Below are 24,191 nucleotides of genomic sequence, written 5' to 3' on the forward strand. Positions count from 1 at the left end.
CTACAGGTTTCTTCACCCCTTTAACACTCCTATCTCTTGTTGTAGTATTTTTCGCTTTCGTTTAGCCGTCGAATTCACTTCCGGTTGTAATCGTTTAAATCCTTTGGACATCTAATTTAATTTAAGAGTTTCGTGACAAAAAAAAAGCTGAATTCTCTTGAAACAATAGAATAGTGGAAAGTGTTACTTAGTTCTCTCTCAATTAAACCTGCGTTGCATATTGGGATTGAGTGATCTCATGTTTTCTTTCTTATTATGTGATTAGAGGATCCAAAAAATTGCAGTCTATTGGTTAAGTTGAAGCTCATATCATATATTTTAGTTTTTATGCTCTAGTTAAATGTTTCCTTACAAACTTTCATTTCAGTTTACTAATCCTCTCATTTTAGCAGTACTAATCTCAAACAAAAAGGAAAGCAAGAATATGAAGTGTATACATGTTTGAATTCGGACGATGACCATAAGCGTTTCTGAAGCAATTCAATGTTTTGTTCTAGAAATCAATTCCGAAACTGCAACATAAATAAATGTATTTGGAAACTCTGACTAGTCTCCAATGTACGTTTTATTTATCTTATCTCACAAATGGGCTAAACGAGGCCCATAAAGGAATAAAAGCCCAAATAGAAAACTTTGTTCCCTCGTATAATCCTCTTCCTCGACGAAATCAAACTCCACGCCACCATGATTTCATCGTCAGAGATGACGGAGCCGACGACCGCTCAGGCACCGGAAACTGTTACGGCCGTAGCAACGGAAACCGAGATGTCGAGGGAAAGGGACGGTGAAGAGGAGGAGAAGATACGGCGTCAGAAGAAGCTAGAAGAAGCTCTCGAAGCCAAATCTCTTCGCCGCATCATCAGTGCTTACCTCAAGTATATTTATCCTCTCCTTCTTTCTTTATTTTTAATCATTTATCTTTCGGTTCTTTATATATATTGCGTATCTGAATTGGCACTATGATTGGGGTTCAAGGAGAATTATCTGACTGATTACAACTTCGAATCACTCAAATTTAGATTATTATTATTATATTTTCTTAGAATTTAGTAGTGGTTAAATCACAAGAAATTTTTATCTGAGGTTCTTCAGACCAAACTAATGTTACATGATGTAGTTTCTCATTCGGACATGAGGGTTCGGTCCAGAATCTCTTAGTAATAATAAAAAAGGTGTACTATAATTGGGGTTCAGGAGAATTATCTGATTGATTACAATTTGATTTAGTAGTGAAAGTTACAAGAATTTGATTTTGATCGGATGTTCTTCAGACCAAACTAATGTGACATGATGTGGTTTCTCTTTCGGATATGAGGGTTCGGTCCAGACTCTCTTAAGCAATAATAAAAAGAAGGTGTATTTCGGTTATTAGGTCTCCCTTGGTTTATAATGTCAGAAGCTTCACTCACGTTCATTGCTTTTTGAATTCTCACTTTTTTGTGAGTTAAGTGTGATGAAGATTAGTTTTCTTGTAATAGCCATGTTAGTGGGCTCATTCTTAGGTTTGGAAACTTGTTACAGTTACCCCGAGGCAGCAGAAGAGGATCTGAAAAAATGGGAAAGATCATATCGGAAGCTGTCTCCTGCCCACAAGGTTATCTTTTGTTGCATTAGTTTTGTACAGAGACAAACTTCTTATTGTGTTCCTTGTAGTTTTTTTATTTGTTGTGTAAGCCTATTGATATTATGTCAACAGTTTACATTTGATTTGACGCTCATGGATAGATTAGAAATGATATCAAGTGAAGTTCATTACTTGTGGAATCCTCTTTTCTTCTTATAATAAAACTGACTATTTTCAACGATGTATTTTCTCTTTTCCTTGTCCAGGCATTGGTTCCCCATTACGCTTTGAAGTTTGAGAGATTAAAAAGGTGAAATCTATATTTAGTAGACTTTTCATCATTTTTCGTCATCTCGTTGTATATATCAGTGTCTGAGCTTGCTTGGATGATATTCTGAACTTTTTTTATGTTTTTGTTATAGTGTCCTTAAGGTTTAGATATGACTCGTTGGTTCTTCTTTTCGACTTAGGACTATGGAACAATCCTGATGCTTCCTAAACGTTTTCATTAATTTTTGTAGTAAATAATATTTTTTGTCGCTGTGATGATATCCCCTAGAGTAATTGAGGTTAGGAACGGTCTAAACGTATAACAAACTAGTTTTTTGGTGTGACATCAATGCGTTGTCATCCTATTAATAATGTGACCTCTCTAGGATGATTTTCGAAAAATAGTTTGCAATTGCATGTTTAATGTAAGACAACATATTTATCTGCTACCCTCTGAAAGTAAAAAAATGAACTTTGCAACTACTTACAATAGGGAGTACTTCCGTGTTTGATTGTCTAAACCCTGTTAGATTAATTATTCACGTGTCATTTTGTGATATCCGTGCCTCTTATAATTGTTCTTTCTCATGCTGGCACACTAAACTCAATAGTATGCCATATTGAACTTAGTTCTTTATATCCTGTTTATAATCTGATTTAAAATACCAGTTGGTTATTTGACTCTGTTATTGCAGGTGTATATCAACGAATTCATATTTCATATTTAATATGCTTCAGGTTAGTGTTGCATACACATTTTCTAATATTTTCTTATTTCCCTTGGCGTTTTAATTGCTTCATGCTACTTATTTGATTATGTGATTCATAAACTCAACGTTGAAACGCTAGAAATCATAAGCAGTTCATGTCATGTAATGGTTATGAATAATGATGTGAATCATAATTACTTGGCAGGCTTTTGAGCCCCCTATAGACCTGAGTCAGGATCTTGATGGTTATGAAGACTCAAATCTTGATTGTGCTCCACATGAGAAATACGTACTAGATGAAAGGCACGACTCCTCTTGTCAGCCTGCCTTGACTAATAATTGTGCACATGAGGAAGAAAGCAAAAGCTTGCACGACTCAGTAAGAGGAACTCTGTCTATTGCTGTCAGATCAAGACATGAAAAATATATCCTTTTCATTTATGAACTTTAAATGTATATGTATAAATGCAGGAGCTTCAGAGGATGAATGCTAGTGATCCTCCCCCCAAGAATCACTCTGAAGACACAAGAAACCATGATGAGAGATATGATTGTGATGGAGACCATTTAAATCACGACCATGGCAATGTAATGTCAACTCATACCAATTCAGATGATTTTCTAGTTCTAATGTTGCTCTTTTTTCATAGGCATCATTATCATCTCATGATTGGTTGGACCCATCGTTACAGACACATGTTCCACTGGTTGACGTAGATAAGGTATGCTTTTGACTTTTAGTATGCCTGATGAAATCATAAATCTATTAGAGTTCTTGTAATGTTCAGAACAAAGAGTATAAGTTGACGTGTTCGAATTTATTCTCAAGCTCTATTAGATTCATTACGCAGTTTTGACGATCTCATGTAGCTTTCTCTAATTGAGTGAATCCTTTTGATCTTAATTACATCTTACACGTATGCATGGTTTGTTGTTGTGTGTTTTGGTCACCATTTACCAATCTAGTACGTTGAAATGTTCATGGTTTTGTTGTATTCTAACACAGGTTCGTTGTATAATAAGGAATATAGTTAGAGACTGGGCAGCAGAGGTAACTGTGTTTCTTTTTGTCATGTTAATGTACTCAGATTCTTTCATCAATCGCTTATTCAGAACTTGACTTGTTAGTTACTCTTTTTTTTTTTACTTTTAGGGTCAGAGAGAACGAGACCAGTGCTACAAGCCTATCCTTGACGAGCTTGATTCCTTGTTTCCTGATCGTCAGAAGAAGAGGTACATCGTGCTAGTGATATTCTTTTGAGTCTCTGAGCTCCGCTTACAGAGTTAATTATATGATTTGCAGCACCCCTCCTAGCTGTTTAGTCCCTGGTGCTGGACTTGGACGTCTAGCCCTTGAAATTTCTTGTCTAGGTATGCCATGAAGAAGTAATCTAGCTTCAATGATAATAAAGAATATTAATACTCTTGTGCAATTGGAACAGGTTTCATAAGCCAAGGAAATGAGTTTTCATACTACATGATGATATGCTCAAGTTTTATTCTGAATTAGTAAGAGAGTTTCTTACCTTCCTGAATAATATTTATCTTTTTGTTAATTTCCTTATAATTTACTCTCAACTTGATTGTTTTTCAACAGTGCACAAGTGCCTGGTGAGTGGACGATATACCCCTGGATACACAGCAACTGCAATTCGCTCTCCGACAATGATCAGTTACGCCCTGTTTCTATTCCTGATATTCATCCTGCAAGGTATGCCTTTTATCGAACTTAACTAAAAGTGGTCAAGCAGGTTTGCATTGATGGTTTCATGTAAACTACATTTACTATATGTCACCTGCGAGAGCAGTGCAGGGATAACAGAAGGTTTCTCTATGTGCGGTGGTGATTTTGTTGAAGTATACAATGAATCATGCCAGGCAGGTTAGAACTCGTGATTACTTGTTTTTGTTTAGACAATGTTTGATACTAAAAACACTATTCATTTATTTAAAACGTAACCCGTAACACTGAATTTTCAGGAATGTGGGATGCTGTGGTGACTTGTTTTTTCATAGACACCGCTCATAACATCATTGAGTACATCGAAACCATATCCAAGATCTTAAAGGATGGAGGAGTAATATTCCCTGTTAAACTTTTCTCAACGCCTTTGATCTCTTAATGCTCCTGACTTGTCTAATATCAATTTTTCTATCAGGTTTGGATAAACTTAGGACCTCTGTTGTATCACTTTGCGGACACATATGGCCACGACAATGTACGCACTGGTCTTATCCCACAATCTCGTTATAACGTTTGTTATCACAATGTATATTTCTTGTTTTCACCTTAGGAAATGTCAGTTGAACTAAGTTTGGAGGATGTGAAGAGAGTTGCTTCACAGTATGGGTTCGAGATTGAGGTAATCTTCTAACACAAGACACTATGACAATTCCTGTTTTATCACATGGTCTTCCACACTCATTGCGTGTCCTTGACGTTTACAGAAAGAGAGAACAATTGAAACAACGTACACTACGAATCCTAGGTCTATGATGCAGGTTCAGATTTGTTCATGTCCCTCTAAAGTTTCATTATATCTAATCTCTAATCTCGATTTATTTTTTTGGGTTTATTTTGTTTGCAGAACCGATACTATGCTGCCTTCTGGACAATGAGGAAGAAATGTGCAATAATGACTTAACTAAATATCCCTACAACGATATTCATTCCGGAGATTTTTTGTTGCATCTTGATTTTCTTTTCTTGGGATGAATCAACTATTTGTTTTGTTGGTACAAACTACTATACGATGTTTTCAGTTGATGAATAAAAGAACTTTTGTACTCAATGTCAACCGGTAACATGATTTGGAGATTTAGATCTGGCCATGGCTGGCACTTGCTTAGTACTTGTGAATTAAAAAGCTTGTGCACTGAAAAAGATAGCTACGTTTGTTTTTAGTGAATTGCAGCATACAACGTTATATCATCTTCTATTATCTCTTTTTTGAGTAAAATATAATTTGATGATTCGAAATTAAAAAATAAGTGGCCTAATTAGTTGAAATGGCGTTTGGTAGATTAAGAACCACATATTGGTCGGTTCACCAAACAAACAAACGTTGTCTAACGTTACTCCGCTAATTTACTAGAAGTAGATGCACTAGCCAAATCACAACTTGCGTTTACATTCACTGAGTTGAAAAATTCCATACGCCATCTTGAAACTAAAGTTTTCGTATATAGTATTTTATGTATATTCGTGATGGAAAGGAAAAAAAATTACTTGCAAATCTCAAAAGGAAATATTCTCAGCATAAAGTTTCAGTCCAATTTTACTTGATATAAGTCGCCATTAGCGAATACTGTGTGTAAGGTTTAGTTGTATCTCACTTTCTAACATGTAAATATTCCGATGGAGAAAGCAATAAGCTTTTGCTTTCAGAAAGAAAATAAAACCTTTTATTACAACGAAAGGAATAAACCCATGTTAAATTTATGATCATCGTTCATGTTGCATATTCTAATGTTTTTCTTTAAAAAAAAGTTTCTAATATTATTCAAAAGCTTTGGCATGTATATTTTTGTGCAAACCAAAATCAAATATGTGAATGATTTTTTCTTTTAATTTAAGGAAAATACTATAAATGTATGATGATGGTGATATCAATATATATAATTGTTTTGGTTTCTTAAGTAAGGCAAATAATGAAACATCTTCAGTAGTGTATACACTAGTAATTACGAGTTTAAGTTGGCATATTTGAATTACCATGAAGGAGTTCTGTTTGTTAAAGAGTTATTATTTAAATGTCGACAATAAAAGTGTCTAGACCACAAAGAAGTAGAGCAAAACTAAATCAAACTTATGTGTCTATACCAAAATAAAGGATGCTTCTTGGTCGTTTCATTAATTGGTTCGCTGGGATCAATTATGATAACTTAATGTTATTCCGCCGCCCACGCGGTTCTACTAAACCGACCTTCTTCTTCCCTATATACAGTATATGCATGACGACTATATATATGATCATCATGCAAATAACAAGCCATCTCAATATCTCACACACGTATACATTCACCTTTACGTACGATTCTCCCTTTGCTTTTGAAAGAGAACTTACAAGTTGTCCAAACTCCGAAGAATGAGTCAGTTCAGCCAAAAACAATCTGCAGGTATGTTAGCCGTCATCATGATTAATCGTATTCCTAGAGATTTATGGTATTAAACTAACGTGAAACATATGTATGTGTGTTTATAACTAGGAGCTTATCAAACGCCACCAGCGTCTTCCAGTCCCTACGTTGCACCGCCTCCTGCCGGTTACCCAACTAACGACACAAGTCATGCTACGATGGCTCCGGTCGAGACAAAGTCTAAGGGTGATGGATTCTGGAAAGGCTGGTAATCTCTTCTTCTCTTCCTCTAGAAAACTTTAAATTCAGTTTTGTTTGGTTATATATCGAACCGGGTCGGTTATTGTAGTCTTGATTACTTTGCTGTTTTCAATTTTGAATGCAGTCTTGCGGCCGTGTGTTGCTGTTGTGTCCTCGACGCCTGCTTCTGATTTGAGAGGAGTTCGATGGTTTATTTGTTGTTAATTCTCGTGCGAATGATTTGTATCTTGCTTTGTTGTACCATGTTTGGGATTTGAGTAGTTTATCACATTTGGAAATTTTTATCTTTGATTCTTATTGTTGAATTTATCATTTTTCATAAATTATTTTCTTTTTCACACATCAAAATCATGTTAGGACAATGATGACTATAATTTCCATTAGACAAATTCGTGAAGCATCAAGTTTGGCGGCTCTATCGTCGTCTGTTGATAGGAGCTATCAGCTCCTTTGTTTTTCTCTTATCCGGAAAGCGACTCTTCTTAGTTGTGCCCTGCCTCCTCCTTATTTGGTGCCGGAATCTTTAGTTTTATGAGTTTTATGCTTGTGGGAAGGGACCGGAGTCGGGAGCCATAAACGGTAAACCTCCGCTTGTTTTCCAGCGTTGCTCCGTTTTTTTATCTTCTGGCCTCTCCGCTCATCGGAAAAGGGTTCTCAGGATGCGTCCGTGTTGATCTCTGGAGTTGCTACATCGTATTCCTATAATTTGCTATCATGTGAAGCCCACAAACGGCAAAAGAATTTACATTTAGGGCTTCGAAAGATTTAGTTAGGTACTCAGAGCTGCGCTAGTTCTATTGGTAAAGCTTTCTCCCCAAAGGATAGAGATGCCATGTTTGAGTGTCAGTAGTTGCGGGCAGGGGATTAAACAACCGGTCCTTGTTCATGGTCCAAAGAGATTATAGACTTAGACTCAGAACTTTTTGAATTAAAAAAAGAGATTAAGTTAGAGTTTTTTTTTTAAATTCTTATTATTATTTGGGTCACAAATAAATCTAGACAGTGTTTGACTTAAAATTAGAATAAATAGACGTTTGGATACCTCTCGGATTCGATCAGATATTTGGGGGTTTTAGGGTATTTTAATATTGGCGGTTAGAACCAGTTTGAGTATTTTTAAATATCGGATCGGGTTAGGATATTTTTTAACTCGGGTATAGTTATTTTGGGTTGGGTTCGAATATTTAGATTTAAAAAAAAAGCTTTTTGTTCTTAAAATTTATTATTAACTTAAATAATTTTCTAATTTTTAATAGATTAAACGATTAATAGGTTTCAAGATAAAAATTTGAAAACAGAAAAAAACTTATATGGTTATTGTTTTGAGATTTTGAATGCACTTTTTGTTAATGCATCAACCAAGAAGCTCGACATTTATTTTAAGTGAGTAACAAATCACTTTGTCGGTAAGTATATGCATATTACATGATTTTTGAACTATGTACAATATTAATATAAATATTTTAAATAAAATGATGTAAGTAAATTAGGAATATAAGGTTAAATATACATATGTTCGGATATCCATTTAGGTTCTGATATTACTTGTTCGGGTTCAGATATTTAATTTTTCCTAGTTTAATTTCCGTTTGGGTTCGGATATCTAATCTTTTCTAATTAACTCAATATTCGTTCATATATTTTGCCACTTCAATTTGGATTTTCAAATCGGATTTGGGTACCAGTTTGGATATAGGGTAAAATGCATATTCCTAACCTACAAGGCCGTTTAATCTAATTGGTTCACTTGAGTTACGTAGAACTGGTTCTCCTTCCACGACAAATGTACAGAGAATAATTATCAATTAACTTCACCTTCATTTAATTTCAGAGTATCTGAACATTGCTTGACATACAAGCCATCCTCAACCCATACAAAGGATAAGCCGTTCGTTATATAATATCAATGTTGAGTAACGGAGTGTTGTGTAAGTGTGTTGAAAATTCGAACGTGCGTGCTTGTCTTTGATTAGTTGTCTCATCTTTGTTGATTTTTTGTCTTTTCATGTTTTCTCTTTCGATACTTGGTATCTTCTGTATCTTTTGAGCCACCGTAGCTATTTTCCTAATCAGACTTTATCAAAAAAAAAAAAAAATCTTCTGTATCTTTGTTTCAGCATTTTTTTGATAAAACGGGCAAAGTGCTATGAAGATAATGCATTAATGGTCTGAAACAGGAAAAGTCAATGACTCGTGTCTGCCATAAATTAAATATCGCTATCTTCAAGTTCCAGCTCAACTTGTTCAATTGAAATACGAATTTGTCCAAGTCGGCTCTTTAATTTTTTTTTCTTTTTGATCAAGTCGGTTCTTTAAATATTTTTCAATTTTGGCAAAGTTTTAAACTTTTGAGAAGTTTTTATTTTCCCACGTTTTTTATTTTTTGTGTCTTATATTTACAGTTGAGAAGAAGACTGTAAGGTATAACTAATAACCTCTATTGATTAATATTCAATTAATTAATAATTTGGTATCCGCGAGTTCAAGCACAAGTTAGCTAAAACAAGATTAGAAAGTTAAATCTTTTATATGAGCTTATTAAGAAAGAAAAATGTAAAATAGCTCAACCAGTAAAATATCTCAAACAAGTGCTATATCTCACTATTTGTTTCTTGTACAAATTACTAGTATGAAGTCTTTTAGATATGAGCAACAAATTAATTATAAACGCTTGAGATACATCTTAAATGATACTCTATAGTGATTATTAATATCAGTATAGTGATACATTTTATTTAACCAACTAGAAAAAAAATGCGAGGTCCCAATTTATAAAAAAAATGTCTAATTCAGTATTGAAAACATCTGATTTAGTATTGGTTAGAGATTCATGTTGAGAAATTCCGATAATGACATATAGTCCTATACCTTCATATGTTGGAGGCATCCGTATTTTGAACATGGGAAAACCAATGCAAGGCACCATATCTGAATTTGGTAAGCAAGATACGATTACCTTATTAATTTTTGATTACTAGCCTATGTGATAATGTTTTTTATCAGAATTTTTTTCTAGGCAAATCGTAACTATTGCTTATTTTCTGATTTATTTATTTATGGGGAGATCAATTATAAACTACTTCCTCAAGTAAAATTCTTTTGATTGAATAAATTGATGTTTACTATAAATATTTCTCAGGTAATTTACAAAAACAAGTTTGAGTACATAGCATACTTTTTAACAACGATTTGATTATTTTTCTATTAAATATTCGTTAATTGGGACTACAAATTGGGTAAACGAGATACAAAATCACAAGGTTCAATATTTTTTTTGTTTAGATTATCTTATGTCCTGTTAATGAGTAGCACAAATTTATATGATATTAATATATGTGTATATATATACAGATTCACATACTTCCATTTCCATACCAGTTTATATCTTTTTCATCATTAAAAATCTAGAAGTCTCTCCTTAGAAACCCTAAATTATAAAATAAAGAATATGGTGAAGAACGTGAAACTCCTACTCTTCTTCATCTCCATCTCCCTCCTCCTGATCGCCGTTGCTGAAGCCCAGGATGGCCACGAGGGCCATTCTCATTCAAGAAACCCAAAATGCGAATGCTCACACGACCACGACCAAGAAAACAAAGCTGGAGCTCAAAAATACAAGATCGCTGCCGTTCCTTCCGTTCTAATAGCCGGAGTAATCGGAGTTCTTTTCCCTCTCCTAGGCAAAGTCTTCCCTTCTTTGCGTCCTGAGACACCTTTCTTCTTCGTCACGAAAGCCTTTGCTGCAGGAGTGATCCTATCTACAGGGTTTATGCACGTCTTGCCTGAGGCTTACGAGATGCTTAACTCGCCGTGCTTGACTTCAGAAGCATGGGACTTTCCTTTCACAGGATTTATTGCGATGGTCGCTGCGATATTGACGTTATCAGTGGATACATTTGCCACTTCGAGTTTCAATAAATCTCATTGCAATGCGTCGAAGACGATCCCTGATGGAGAATCTGGCGAGCTGGTCGTTGACTCTGCCAAGGTGCAGATGCTTCGGACAAGAGTTATTGCACAGGTTTGTTGCCTCCACGTTTAACAAACATAGCATTTGCGTTTTCTAGTTTAATGATTTTAAAGAAAGTCTTCGAATTTTTTTTTTCTGTTCAGAAGAAATGAAATGAATTGATAGACGAAGATGGATGTGCATTCCCATTTCAATTTAATGGATGCACTGTTACTGCTTCGATCGGAAATATTTATGCATGGAATTCATATGGTTAACATTTCTGAAAATTTAAATAATTTTGATTTTTAGCAAAAATATATAATAGTTTTTTTCCTGAAAATATAACATTTTTGAAAAAATAAAACAACCAATTTTTTTCAGTTTATTTAAAAACATACATTTTCAACTTAACGTGCTTTGTTCAGGATATTGAAAAAAACTACTAGTTCATGCATTTCTGAGAGTTTATTTGTTGTCAACGCGGGCTATTTAGATTCGGACCATGTGAGATTTGATTCTCTAGAGAAACCACATCACGTTATATTGAGTCCGAAATGTTAAAATAAGAACTTTTCTTATGTATTATCTGAGAAAAAAATCATCTAGTGTAAACGTTTATGTTACCCCAGAAACTGATATTCTTGTGTTTTATTAAAAAAAAAAATGAGTTAGGTATTGGAGCTGGGAATAATAGTACACTCAGTGGTAATTGGAATATCACTTGGAGCTTCACAGAGTCCAGAAGCTGCGAAAGCTCTCTTTATTGCCTTGATGTTTCATCAATGCTTCGAAGGTCTTGGCCTTGGTGGTTGTATTGCTCAGGTATCTTTTCTCTTCTATTGATTTTCGTTACTTCATTAATTAATAAGCTCTCTCTCTTTACTCAATCAACATAAGCTTAGTCCACATATGATATATTCATGACGAAATATATATGTCTATATGACTATATCCTCTTGTATATTTTGTAGAGTTGCGTTATGCATAGTTGTCGCACACGTTTTCACTTCCATTATTTTGTTATTGTAGGGCAAATTCAAGTGTTTGTCAGTAACAATAATGTCGACTTTCTTCGCGATAACAACTCCATTAGGTATCGTTGTTGGAATGGAAATAGCGAATACGTACGATGAGTCTTCTCCAACGGCTCTGATCGTACAGGGAGTTTTGAACGCTGCATCCGCAGGTATTCTCATCTACATGTCTCTGGTGGACCTTCTCGCAGCTGATTTTATGCATCCCAAAATGCAATCCAACACTGGACTTCAAATAATGGCACATATTGCTCTTCTTCTTGGTGCTGGCCTCATGTCTATATTGGCCAAATGGGCATGATTATTTTCTTATTCAACACTCAATTATTTGTTCTTTTTGTCAAGCATTTGTTCTTGTTTCTCCTTTAATTATTTTTTTGAAATCTCTATTTTCTGGCCCACTTCATGTCTACATGAGAAAAATTATTTGAATTATGTATAGTTTATTCATGTCCCAGAAAAGTAAGAAGCCCTGATTTGTTTCTTGAATGAGTGTGACTTGTAATGACCTTATGTTATATTTATTTGTGTGTTATATAACGTATCTTATATATAGCTAAGTCGTAATTAGATTATACTACAGTTATTCAACTTACAATGATCGTATAAAGAAACGACTTTCTACGAAACCTCTAAGAAGGTAGAATCCAAAATATATGTAAAAATAAGATTAACATCAAAATTTCTAACATGATAGGTTAGAATTTGTTGCTCTCTGAACAACCAATAAACCAAATATGCTTCTACAGTTGCATTGGTTTTTATTAGCTATATATGTTACACACGCTATATATTAGCAAGCTATACATCAAGAAGAGTTTGATAAAAAAAAAAACTAAATAGCTAATAAGTTTAAAAGTGTGAAGTTGTTGAAGTATCTGAAACCATTACGGTAGATATCATTTGTCCATATATTATTTTAATTCTCATTTTATTGCGCTTATTTTGCTTTTTAGTTAAGACTTTTGTATATCTTCTCAAAAAGCTATTTCGATTCTTTATAATTGAATAAGTTTTTTTAGCTATTCATGTTTACAATATTAACACTGGTAATATTATTAAGGCAATAAGTAACAAATGAAAAAAATAAAATAATTAAAGCATAAACATACTAAAGTGAAAAAAACAAACTTCAAAAAGTTTATTTACAATAGAATAACTAACTATATACTTTAAATATTTCTGTAAAACAAGATTCCCAACTTTAAGAAATAAGCTAATGAACATACTACACTTAAATTGGCAATTGAGAAGCTATATCCGAGGGTTGTCCAAAAAAAAAAAAAAGAGAAGCTATATCCGTGAAAAAAAGTTTCATTTCAAAGAGATTTCTAAAGAGCCATTAACATAAACAGTTTTTAGAAGACTCATTAAATTAAATTGAAACTTATCCAGAGAAGTAACACACCACCTAAAATGAATAGAAACTCTTTAATGCATCCTCATAACTTTACTACAGTTATAAATATTTCAGTATATAAACACAACGCCATTTATCGTTGACCCAAAGATTACATAAATATTTATAACTGATTTCTATCTGTTTTCCAAAGTTTGAAATGATTTGCTCTCTTTTTCGCCATTGTTACCGTTCCAATACCGCGGCGGATGAAGAAGAATCATCAACGATTAATCAGTTATCGTTAGTTACTTACTCAGAGCGAAGCACATATGGGGATTCCAAACGGTGGCGACCGTCGTTGTATCCCATTTTGGAGATCGACGGCGAGAGTGATCACTTAACGGCGAAGGTCTTACTCTCATGTGATAAATCAAAGGCCAAAAAAACGACTTCGTTCAGATACAAATTCAAGAGAGCCTGGTAAGTCATCACGCATAATCCCATATTATATTCTTAAAATCCATAGATTAGGTTATACAAAAAATGCACAGTCTATCTTTTTAGTTACGACATTTTTTCCTTTTAACATTGATTGTATATGAATATCCCTATGATGAGTATGCAATATTTTTGTAAGTTGTTGCATAGTGTATATAGTTTTCTATTTATCAGTTTAGTTTATGAAAAAAGGTTTGATTATGCTTTCAAAGTATATGTTTGATTATGCTTTGATGTTAAAAAAAATATATAATCAACTTTAGAAGAAATGCCATTTACTTACTTTAATAAAAATATAACGAAGTACTTTTTGATAGGAATATTGCGATGGCGGATTTAAGAACCTCGCCCGGATTGTCTCCTTGCCCAGTTGGGCATCGACTTCTATAATCATATGTTCTTTCGGTAATGTGACAGATATTTAGTATAATGTAAATTAGTATTTATTGCATTTTTTATGTTCTTAAAATGAGGGAAACGAGAGAAATGATTATTGTCCATGCTAATGATTTTGTGCTTATTCATTCTGTTTCATGAACATTATTTATATATTACATTTTATTCCATATCCATTATGAACAATAATCAAATTTAATTTTTTTTAATATACTTTAAACAAGCAAACAAATAAAAAAAATCATTGCAAGCAACATTTAACTCAAATCACAAAGAGTGATTTTGATTGTTCTATATAAGTTAACAAAAAAATCCATTGAGATAATTTAAATAGGAAATTACCAAGAGTATTCATCAACAAAAGCATAAATATTTTGAAACTAAACTAAAAGAAACTTGATAAACACACAAATCGTATAATTAATGCAAATCACTGAAGAAAGAAAAAAAAAATACTATGGGTCCGATTGGCGTTATGGCTTTGAGGAATAAAAACATTTTGGAATTTTCACATGTATTCAAAATTTCACTAAAACTTTAAACTTGTGGTAATCTCTAATTGGATAATGACTTATTCAGTTATCTTAAAATCATTGAAAACATGACCAATCAGAGAAAAAAGTTCACTTTTTCCATATTTATCCCAAAATGAATCTTGACTCATATGTTCTCTATTATTTTCCTATAGATTCTCATTAATTATATGTATTTTATAGCTACTTTATATTATTAAAGTGATGATTTTTTACCTTTCTAAATCAACAATAATTTTAAAAGTAAATAATATAGTTACTATTCAAATATACCAACAAACATTAATAAATGACCCCTAAAAAGAGTAGTAATCCTTCGTATATGATAAGGGTGTATATAACAACAAACCCAAATGTTGTAAAAAAACCCAAATCTCTTACCAATACTAACACTTGGAATAGTTTCAAATGGTTTTTTGTCTATTCCGTCTATGTTGTTGTTCCTCCCCCACCACCGTGACTGATCAGCCATCGCCGGTGGTGCTTTACTCAGAAGAGTACACAACATGGAGACCGTCTTTAGCCCCGATATTGGAAGATGAAGAAACTGAGATTGATAACCATGTCACACATGTGAAATCTAAAAACAAAAAGAGGAGTGCGTTCAGACGAATAATGAAGAAGTTCTGGTGTTAAGTGGTAACATACGCTCTGCTAACTTTTCAGTTTTAGTTATTATTTTATATATTCGTAATACTTGTTTAATTATTTACTAGGTAAAGAATTTACAGTGATGGATAGAGCATTGCCAAGTAACTTTTTTCCAAATATTGGAGTTTAGTGTATATGGTCATATTATTCAGTAGCTTGTATAAGCATCGTTGTTGTACCTTAACTATGGTTTGTATAGTGTGTTTGTGAGGGAAAGACAGCTCTCAAAAAGGGCTTTTGGTTGCTTACTCGATTCTCAAGCATTTATTTCAAGCAGGTTTAAAACGTCGCTAAGTTTGGTTCGGTGAGAAGTTTATCAGATAACCAGAGATATGTGAACCCTAACATTCTAGGTTTACCATCTTGATTAATCCTGTTTGGCCATGCCTTTAGTATAATCTTATTATATCCATCTCTACCTAATCTTGGAAACCAATTTTTGCCCGCAACTTTAGTACCTTCTGTCCATCCACAACTCAAAACCTTAGGAACATCAAACATTCACAAAGTCAGAACATATATACAAAAGTATGTTACATAGGGTGATCAGTTTGCTTACTTGCTGAACAAGTTACTGAGGTACACTCATAGTTTCTGCTAGCTGCTCTTTGTTCTTCAGCTCATGACAAGTTAGCTTGATCTCTACGCATCTAGAAACAGAGCAATATTACGATAGAGAATAAATGTTATTCTCATTTTGATGTATTTTTCATCCTCAACAGCTGTTCTTCCTCGGCGCAGAGACAAAACTCTATGTTTCTATTCCAATATCCGATCACAAGCACCTCAGTATCAGGCAGTTAACATGGTTTCCAATACTGACATTGCTTTGGACATTTTGATTCCGACATTTTATAACCATGGCTCCATCTATGTGACTCTGATTCACTTTCTTAAGCTTCAAGAATGTTATCGCTCGTTATGGCCCTAAACTGAGGCGTGACAAAGACAGGGACATAGTTGGTCAAAACATCATAATATTGATCTGTTTCACAAAGTAGCTTTAAAGAGAAAAGAGTACAAAGCACAAAGTAGCTTTCCATCTAAAGAGAAGAGAGTACACAGCAACAAACTTAACTTAGAACAGATAGCCAAACAAAGTCTCAAGTTATGAAGTACCTAAACACTTACAGAAGCTTCACATTCTCTACATGGTCTAGAAAGATGTGAACATGATCATACTCAGACACATCCATTCCTTGGATTGAAACTCTAACGACAGTATTCCTCTCAATATTGAAGTAGATTAGGTGAAAAGGTCTTCCTGGAAGACCCAGTGGCCTCATAACAATCTCATTTGTCCGCGTCATTCCAACAAATCCTAACCTTACACTCCCAACAATATCCTCCCACAAAGCGGGCAATACAAACGTACGCTCAGACCATTCCTGCTTGTCGGTATCTTCTAGTACCCACAGGTTAACACTTGTACTTCTTTCATAAACGTAGCCAGATTCTCCAGACAGAAGAAAACCTAATTTACCATTGTAGTTTACCATAGTTAAAATAACACTATTAACACTACGGTTTTCAAAATTCAGAAAAAATGTGCACTAATTCTCTCAAATATCTTTATCTCGATTTTAATTTGGTTCTGTTATGATTGATTATAGAATATGAATGTGGTTCTCTCGTGGTTTTAAAATTAGGTTTACCTTTTCTAATTATGCTTGTTGTTTTGTTCTCAAGATAGTTCTGCTTTTGTGTGTTTTAGGAAATACCGAGCAAAGAGAAAGCGAGTGTCTTAGAGAAGGAGACATGTAATGATATATTGTTCCTTTCCAGTAACTACAAGTCGACACAATTTCTCTGATAAATCAACCATATAGTTCAAAACATTATTTTTGATTTATAGTTTCAGTTGTATTCGTGCATTTTCGTAGAAGTATTTGTCTTTTGATTAAAAAAAGCTGGTTTCGGATATCATCGGCTAAAATCGAATTAATAAACCAATTGTGGGACATTCTATAACATTTTTGATTCAGGTTTTTTTAGCTTCTCTTACAAGAACATTCTCATTCACCAAGAACTAATCAAGCTAATCATAAAGTAGCTTTAAAGAGAAGAGAGTACAAAGCACAAAGTAGCTTTCCATCTAAAGAGAAGAGAGTATAAAGCAACAATCTTAACTTAGAACACAGATAGCCAAACAAAGTCTCAGGTTTTGAAGTACCTAAACACTTACATAAGCTCCACATTATCTACATGGTCCAGAAAGATGTGAACTTTATCATACTCAGACACATCCATTCCTTGGATTGCAATCCTAACGACAGTATTCCTCTTGGTATTGAAGAAGAATAGGTACAAAGGTATTGGTAGAATACTCAGCGGCCTCATCACAATCTCATTTGTCCGCGTCATTCCAACAAAGCCTAATATTGCACTCCCAACAACATCCTCCCACAAAGCGGGCAATACAAACGTACGCTCGGACCATTCCTGCTTCTCGATATCTTCTAGTACCCACAGGTTAACAATTCTACTTTCTCTATAAGCGCAGACAGATTTTCCAGCCCGAAGGAAACCTAATTTACCATCGTAGTTGATCATAGTTCCCTCAGTGACAAACGTCTTAACTTTAACAAAGCTGAACTTCTCAGACCTAACGTCAAAGCAAACTAACACAGTAGTCTCTGTAGACATGTCAGTAGATAAATAGTACAAAACACCATTGATGCATTTTTGCCTCACATGTTGAGAATAATAACTGAGTATGCATCCACAATCGATCGTTCTCCACGACGGGTTTTCTGTTCCTAATGTCAGAACTTGATACTCCTCAGCCACCACATTGAGCAGTCCAGAAAACTTTGCTCCCCACATGGACAACACCTTGACTTGTTTATCAATAGGATCATACCCAAACAAACTCATTGACCTTGTCTTCGCCCTGGTGAAAGGCAAAGATTGTCCAGTGCTAGGGTTACATATGACCGAATGTGTCCTTCCACTAAGACCCACCAAGCCATGATCAAGCCCATTTATTCCAAACGCACCATTACGGAAGTAGGCATCAAAAGACAACTTCATACGATAAGTGGCCACTACAGGAGACGAATTCTCATCCGGATTTTGCGGCTGAGGTGCAGAGAAGAAGAACAAGTCACCGTCCTTTTGGTAGGCGAGCAACAGCTTGGGGAGTGTGCGTGACCTGCTCAAGAACAGCTCCGTGAAATCTTGACGGCGAAGGACGGAGGACCACGTCTTCGAAACGCACCTACATGTAGCTATTGACTTCACCGGCAGCCTCGAGAATATCTCCATGATGAGATCGACTGGAAATGGTAATGAGTTGTCTCTTCCATTCTCTAAGGTCTTCGATCGAGTATTACGTCTGGTAGTGGTTAGATCATTCCCGGAGAGGTTACGACGCCGTGTTTTCATGGCGGAGGCACTGAGTTTAAAACCCTAGACCAACCACTACTACTTCGCCGTTGCTCCTCCACCATTTTGAGGTGAACCACAGGGAAGAGTAAGGCCTCAAAGTCATATTAAATGGGCTGAGAACAAGCCCAAATTTAGGGCCCGTCTCTTAAGATCAGAATTTTAATCTGATTTTCGAGAATAGAGATTTTAATGGAAAAAGTTGCTCAAAAAAGATGAAGATTTTATTGAAAACAAAAGTTATCCTCTTTTTAAAAAAATTGCTAAAATTACAGTGAACAAATTATTAACTACGAGATACTAATCAAAATCTTCTCATATAAAACAACTCTTTCAAATTAAAGTCCTGTAGTTTTTTATTGTAATTTAAAAGCACAAACAGTTATTTTTTCTTTTAACTTCAATATTTTATTAGTTAATAGAATTTACATGGTCTTTGATGTAACAAATGAGTTATAGTATTTGGTACATAATAATGAAAGACAAATGTTTGAAGAGGAGGTAGTAAATTTTTCGCCAAAGCATCATCAACTCTGTTTCCTTCTCTTGATATCTATACGAACTTGATTTTATGAAATTGTTGTCTCCACCAGTTCGTATATCCTTTGCTCCAACAATGCTGCATAGCTATGATTGTTGTGCTTTGCTCTGCGTTTTCCATTCAGTAGCATCAGACCTCGCTTGTTGGATTAAATTTCTCCAAGCAATGCTTTTTTTGTTGAAATATAAGCAAGTTTTGACTCTTCCAAAGCCTCCATAGCATCCAGATTGGTAAATCTTGAAAGTGTGCTAGACTTGGTGATGTTGTTATCTGTAAACATGCATCTATCTTTTCCTCCAGAGTAGCAGTATTGCTATTAAGTATTGTATGACATGAAATATGTTTATAATTAAGAATAAAACGTTAATAAATATGTTTCATATTAATTCAATATGACATGAAATCCAAACGATTATTAATTTCTAACGTACATACTCTAAACTGTAATAATATAATATACAAGAACGTTATTCAGACTGATTAATTCACAGAACTAAATCAAGCTGATCATAAAGACCAGGTTCCAGTTCTTTTTAGTGAGAGAATACATAAAATGGATTTGATAACCCCTGTTTTCTCAGGTAGGACATTTTACTGTGAGTGAGATGCAGGTATTATACCAGTTATGCATTAGTAACCAATCTCGATCTATTGTAGAGGTTGTCTTTCTCTTTTGCATTTTACCAACCTATGGACGAATAGCATATAACTCACCATTTTTTTTAAAATGGCTTTGCTTGTAAGGAGAAGAGAGTATAAAGCAACAAACTTAACATATAGCCAAACAAAGACTCAAGTAATGAAGTACCTAAACACTTACATAAGCTTCACATTCTCTAAATGGTCTAGAAAGATGTGAACTCTATCATACTCAGACACATCCATTCCTTGGATTGCAACTCTAACGACAGTATTCCTCTCGGTATTGAAGTAGAATAGGTACAAAGGGCTTGGTGGATAGGCTAGCGACCTCATCCCAATCTCATTTGTCTGCGTCATTCCAACAAAGCTTAACGAGGCACTCCCAACAATATCCTCCCACAAAGCAGGCAATACATACACATGCTCAGACCATTCCTGCTTTCCGATATCTTCTAGCACACACAAGTTAACACTTGTACTACTTCTAGAAAGCCATCCTTCAGACCAAAGTAAACCTAATTTACCATTGTAGTTTATCATAGTTCCCTCAGTGAAGAACATATCAACTTTTTTCAGATCTAACGTCAAAGCAAACTAACACATGACTCTCTGTAGACATATCCACAGATGGATAGTACAAAATACCATTGATGCATCTCCCTCTGATATGTGGCCAATAACGGAGTTCGCGGCCGCAGTTGATCATTCTCTGTGACAGCTTTCCCGTTCCTAATGTCACAACTTGATACTCCTCAGCCACAGGAAGGACACTTCCCTGACTTACTGACATGGACAATACTTTGACATGTTTATCAATAGGATCATACCCAAACAAACTCCTTGACTTAACTCTCTTCGTCTTCACTCTGGGTAATGGTAATGATTGTCCAGTGCTAGGGTTACATATCACCGGCACATGCACCGAGGGCACCCTTCCCTTTCCGATCCACCTACTTGTAAGACCCACCAAGCCTTGATCAAGCCCACTTAATTCAAACAAACCAGGGAGGTACGCATGAAAGGAAAACTTCATATGATAAGTAGCTACTACAGAAGACGAATTCTCATCCGGGCTTTGCGGCTGAGGTGCCGAGAAGAAGAAAAACTCACCGCCTTTTTGGTAGGCGAGAAACAGCTTGGGGAGTGTACGTGACCTGCTCAAGAACAGCTCGGTGAAATCTTGACGGCTAAGGACGGAGGACCAGGTCTTTGAAACGCACCGGCATATAGCTATTGACTTCAACGGAAGCTTCCAGAATATCTCGAAAACGAGATCAATTGGAAATGGTAATGAGTTGTCTCTTCCATTCTCTGAGGTCATCGATCGCTTATTACTTCCGGTAGTTGAGGAAAGATCTCCGGAGAGGTTACGCCGCCGTGTTTTCATTGCGGAGACAATGAGGTTGAAACCCTAGAGAAACTCACGAATGTTTTGCCTTCGCTCTACCATCTACCAGACTACCACCCTCTCGGGGAAATGGCTTTAAGCTCACGAATGTTTTGCCTTTGCTCTAATATTATGGGGGCACAAAAAATCCATTTTTCATTATCCGTTCTAAAATCCTTAGAGCACCATTAACCCTAGCACCCCTAATGGGGTGCTTAATCACTTTTTTAATAATAAATGGGTGATAAACACTTTTTTTAAGCAACCTCTAAATTTTGTCCTCCAATGCAAGTATCTTATTTAGGGGTTCTTAAAAAAAATTAAACATTGTTTTATTTAAGATAAAATTTATTTATTATATAAAACATATTAAAAGATCAAAAAAAAATTAAGAAACACTTTGGTTTGTAAAATCTATTGCCATCATCAGAAAGTAAGCCAACATTGTTTGAAACATCCTATAAGAGTAAACCAAGAAGAAGACGTTCAAGAATAAACCAAGCTACACATACCTTTTATCCACAGATAAACAAGTTGATTTAGTCATGCTTCTTGAACCCAAACCTTCCACTTGGAATTCGACTGAGAAAGCCAGTATCCATCTTCTTATAGTGACTGTGAAACTTCATGAGCAGAGAATCAACAAAACCACCAACTTCGTCTTCATATTTCTCATACAGAACCGGCATTGTGTGAGCTCCCACAAACCCTTCACACATACAAAATGCATCACCCCTTAGGAAAAAAAATCTTATAAACTCAAATTCTCAATCTTTCTAAAGAATCTCACTCACCAATATACAAAACAGTTAGGAAGTTGCAATCTGTAAGGGATCATTGCGGCTAGCCATAGTTCAATCGCAGCCTGAAAATTATGTTAATGCAGAACTGATTAAAGTGCCATGAACATTAAAAGAACAGCTAGAACCAAACAAACATTTGAAGGCATTCACCAGATTATAGTAAAGGAAGAAGAATCCAAAATGTAAAAAAGACTTAACCTTTCCTTTGAGAATACAGAGGAGGGCCTCCCATACGCTGGACGAAGAACTCATACTGGTTCTGGATGACAAACTGTGGAGGTGGAATAACCTTCTGTGGAAGCTAATCTCCTGAAATTTACAAGAACAAATTCAACTTAAAACCCGCAAAAGTTACATGACATAACAAATTAAAACTTCAATGGGCTGGAGACACCACAAAGTTATTGCATTCTCCTGAAAATTGAACCTAAGAACTATAAAACAGAGCAGAATAGTACACAATCAAGTGAAGTCTTAACAAACTGAGGCTAGAACCCATATAAATGACGAGACAGAGCATATTAAAACATCAATGAAGACATAACTAAGTTACTGTCTTTCCTGAAACCCATTAGCGAGCTTGAAAACCAAAACCACAATAGAGAAATGAGCCTAAATGCTACGAAACAGAACAGATTAATCCACAATCAAGTAAAGTCTAGCAAACTAAACCATCAATAAAGATACCAAGAAAGATTAAAACTTTACAGAAGATATGAACAAAGCTACTGTATTTCATGAAACCCATAAGCGAGCTTGAAAGTCAAACACCACTAGAACAAATAAAATAGAAAGACCATAGAGAGGGTTACTGTGGGAGGTGAAGGAACCCCCCATGGCCATAAGAGAAGTTAATCGACCCAGCTTGAAGAGAGTGAGCAGGCGCGAAGATAAAATAGGGTTTATGGTGGCCATTTTTGTCCGTTTCAAGCAAGTGGAGAGGAAGAGAAGAAGATTGTGGCCATCGTTACGAAGCATTGACGGCGGTGAGAAGGAGAGAACGGGAGAGGATGGAAGACGACACGTGTATCAAGAGCCGGTGCTTCTTCTTCTTAATTAAGCTCCGCTGCTTAAGGTAATTGTGATTTTTCTTTTTTTTTAATTACAAAAAAACCTAAGCACCCCACTTAAAACCTCCCGTTAATGCTGCTCTTACTAAATTTATTTACTACGGGGATACTAATCAAAACCTTCTCATATAAACTCTTTCAATTAAATTCCTAATATTAGTTTTTATTTTATTTTAAAAATACAAACAGTAATTAAGATTTTTTTTACTAAATATGCTTAACTAGGTGTTTTGCCCGCGATGCGTGCTTAAACATTTTTATAATTTTTGAAAAGTTTTTTGTACATTATATTCATTATACTCAAATAAATCTTAAAATAACTTAATATTATATTTTTAATTATATAATTAATTTTTTTTATTTGATTAATATTTAATTATATAATTTATGTTTTAATTTTTTTACTAAAATATTTTTCAGATAACAATACAATATATATATATAGAAATTATTATTTTTTAATTATATTTTTAGATTTTGGATAGTTCAATATTCTATTTTAATTATATAATTAAAAATTTTATTTGATTAATATTTAGCTATATAATTCATGTTTTTAACTTTTTATATATAATAAATTTACTTCGTAAATAATAGTATAGATGAAATATTTGGAAGTAACTCTATATTGGAACTTGACATTAGCGAACTAATTTTACGTGATCAAACATTACATACAAATTTTTGGTTTAATCTAACTAATACTTTTTTGCAATATATCAATTTTGTTTAGGTACTTCATAATGTGTCAATTAAGTAATTACTTTTCTTATATTATAATAGTATAAATATAGGGATTTTTGCAACATTAACCTACAACTTAAAGTCAAACACAAAACTAACCTCCTTTTTTTTTGAAAATTGGTTTTGCCCTATTCACCCCACAAGTTCATATAATTTACGAAAATGCCATCAATTTTTTTTTTTTTTTTCGAAAATGACATCTTTACTCTCTCACCCTCATCATCTTCAAGTAATTACAAGATTGCCATTGTCATCAATACCACAACCACCATGAACAACCAATTTGAAGCTCTTAATGCTCCTAAAATCGATTTACCCTTCTTCTT

The 24,191-nt window shown here is 34.5% G+C and overlaps 5 protein-coding genes and 1 pseudogene across 5 annotated transcripts; 3 read left to right on the plus strand and 3 right to left on the minus strand.

Annotated features, from left to right (window-relative positions):
• Positions 1 to 631: 631 nt before the first annotated feature.
• LOC106447080 (carnosine N-methyltransferase) lies at positions 632 to 5,336 on the plus strand. Its single transcript, XM_013888935.3, has 18 exons — positions 632 to 875; positions 1,522 to 1,594; positions 1,831 to 1,874; positions 2,530 to 2,572; positions 2,750 to 2,923; positions 3,016 to 3,132; positions 3,195 to 3,266; positions 3,551 to 3,595; positions 3,698 to 3,777; positions 3,848 to 3,915; positions 3,987 to 4,053; positions 4,142 to 4,255; positions 4,353 to 4,426; positions 4,525 to 4,622; positions 4,704 to 4,763; positions 4,839 to 4,907; positions 4,993 to 5,046; positions 5,133 to 5,336. The coding sequence occupies exons 1-18, from the start codon at positions 685 to 687 to the stop codon at positions 5,187 to 5,189; spliced, it is 1,500 nt and encodes a 499-aa protein (XP_013744389.2). The 5' UTR covers positions 632 to 684; the 3' UTR covers positions 5,190 to 5,336.
• A 1,105-nt stretch (positions 5,337 to 6,441) lies between these two features.
• On the plus strand, positions 6,442 to 7,227 carry LOC106450099 (protein CYSTEINE-RICH TRANSMEMBRANE MODULE 3-like). Its single transcript, XM_013891760.3, has 3 exons — positions 6,442 to 6,663; positions 6,754 to 6,892; positions 7,010 to 7,227. Exons 1-3 carry the CDS (start codon positions 6,633 to 6,635, stop codon positions 7,053 to 7,055), a joined length of 216 nt encoding a protein of 71 aa, XP_013747214.1. The 5' UTR covers positions 6,442 to 6,632; the 3' UTR covers positions 7,056 to 7,227.
• Positions 7,228 to 9,832: 2,605 nt separating this feature from the next.
• On the plus strand, positions 9,833 to 12,395 carry LOC106450100 (zinc transporter 3). Its single transcript, XM_013891761.3, has 3 exons — positions 9,833 to 10,906; positions 11,510 to 11,659; positions 11,867 to 12,395. The coding sequence occupies exons 1-3, from the start codon at positions 10,334 to 10,336 to the stop codon at positions 12,170 to 12,172; spliced, it is 1,029 nt and encodes a 342-aa protein (XP_013747215.2). The 5' UTR covers positions 9,833 to 10,333; the 3' UTR covers positions 12,173 to 12,395.
• A 3,467-nt stretch (positions 12,396 to 15,862) lies between these two features.
• On the minus strand, positions 15,863 to 16,790 carry LOC125608226 (F-box protein At5g65850-like). The gene is made up of 2 exons (XM_048778209.1): positions 16,423 to 16,790; positions 15,863 to 15,941 (listed from the first exon to the last, which is right to left on the minus strand). Exons 1-2 carry the CDS (start codon positions 16,788 to 16,790, stop codon positions 15,863 to 15,865), a joined length of 447 nt encoding a protein of 148 aa, XP_048634166.1.
• A 540-nt stretch (positions 16,791 to 17,330) lies between these two features.
• LOC106450101 (F-box protein At5g65850-like) lies at positions 17,331 to 18,927 on the minus strand. The gene has a single exon (XM_048778393.1). The coding sequence runs from the start codon at positions 18,676 to 18,678 to the stop codon at positions 17,473 to 17,475; it is 1,206 nt and encodes a 401-aa protein (XP_048634350.1). The 5' UTR covers positions 18,679 to 18,927; the 3' UTR covers positions 17,331 to 17,472.
• Positions 18,928 to 19,144: 217 nt separating this feature from the next.
• LOC125608274 lies at positions 19,145 to 23,175 on the minus strand (annotated as a pseudogene).
• Positions 23,176 to 24,191: the final 1,016 nt, after the last annotated feature.

This window comes from Brassica napus, chromosome A4, assembly GCF_020379485.1.
Source record: "Brassica napus cultivar Da-Ae chromosome A4, Da-Ae, whole genome shotgun sequence".
NCBI lineage: Eukaryota > Viridiplantae > Streptophyta > Magnoliopsida > Brassicales > Brassicaceae > Brassica > Brassica napus.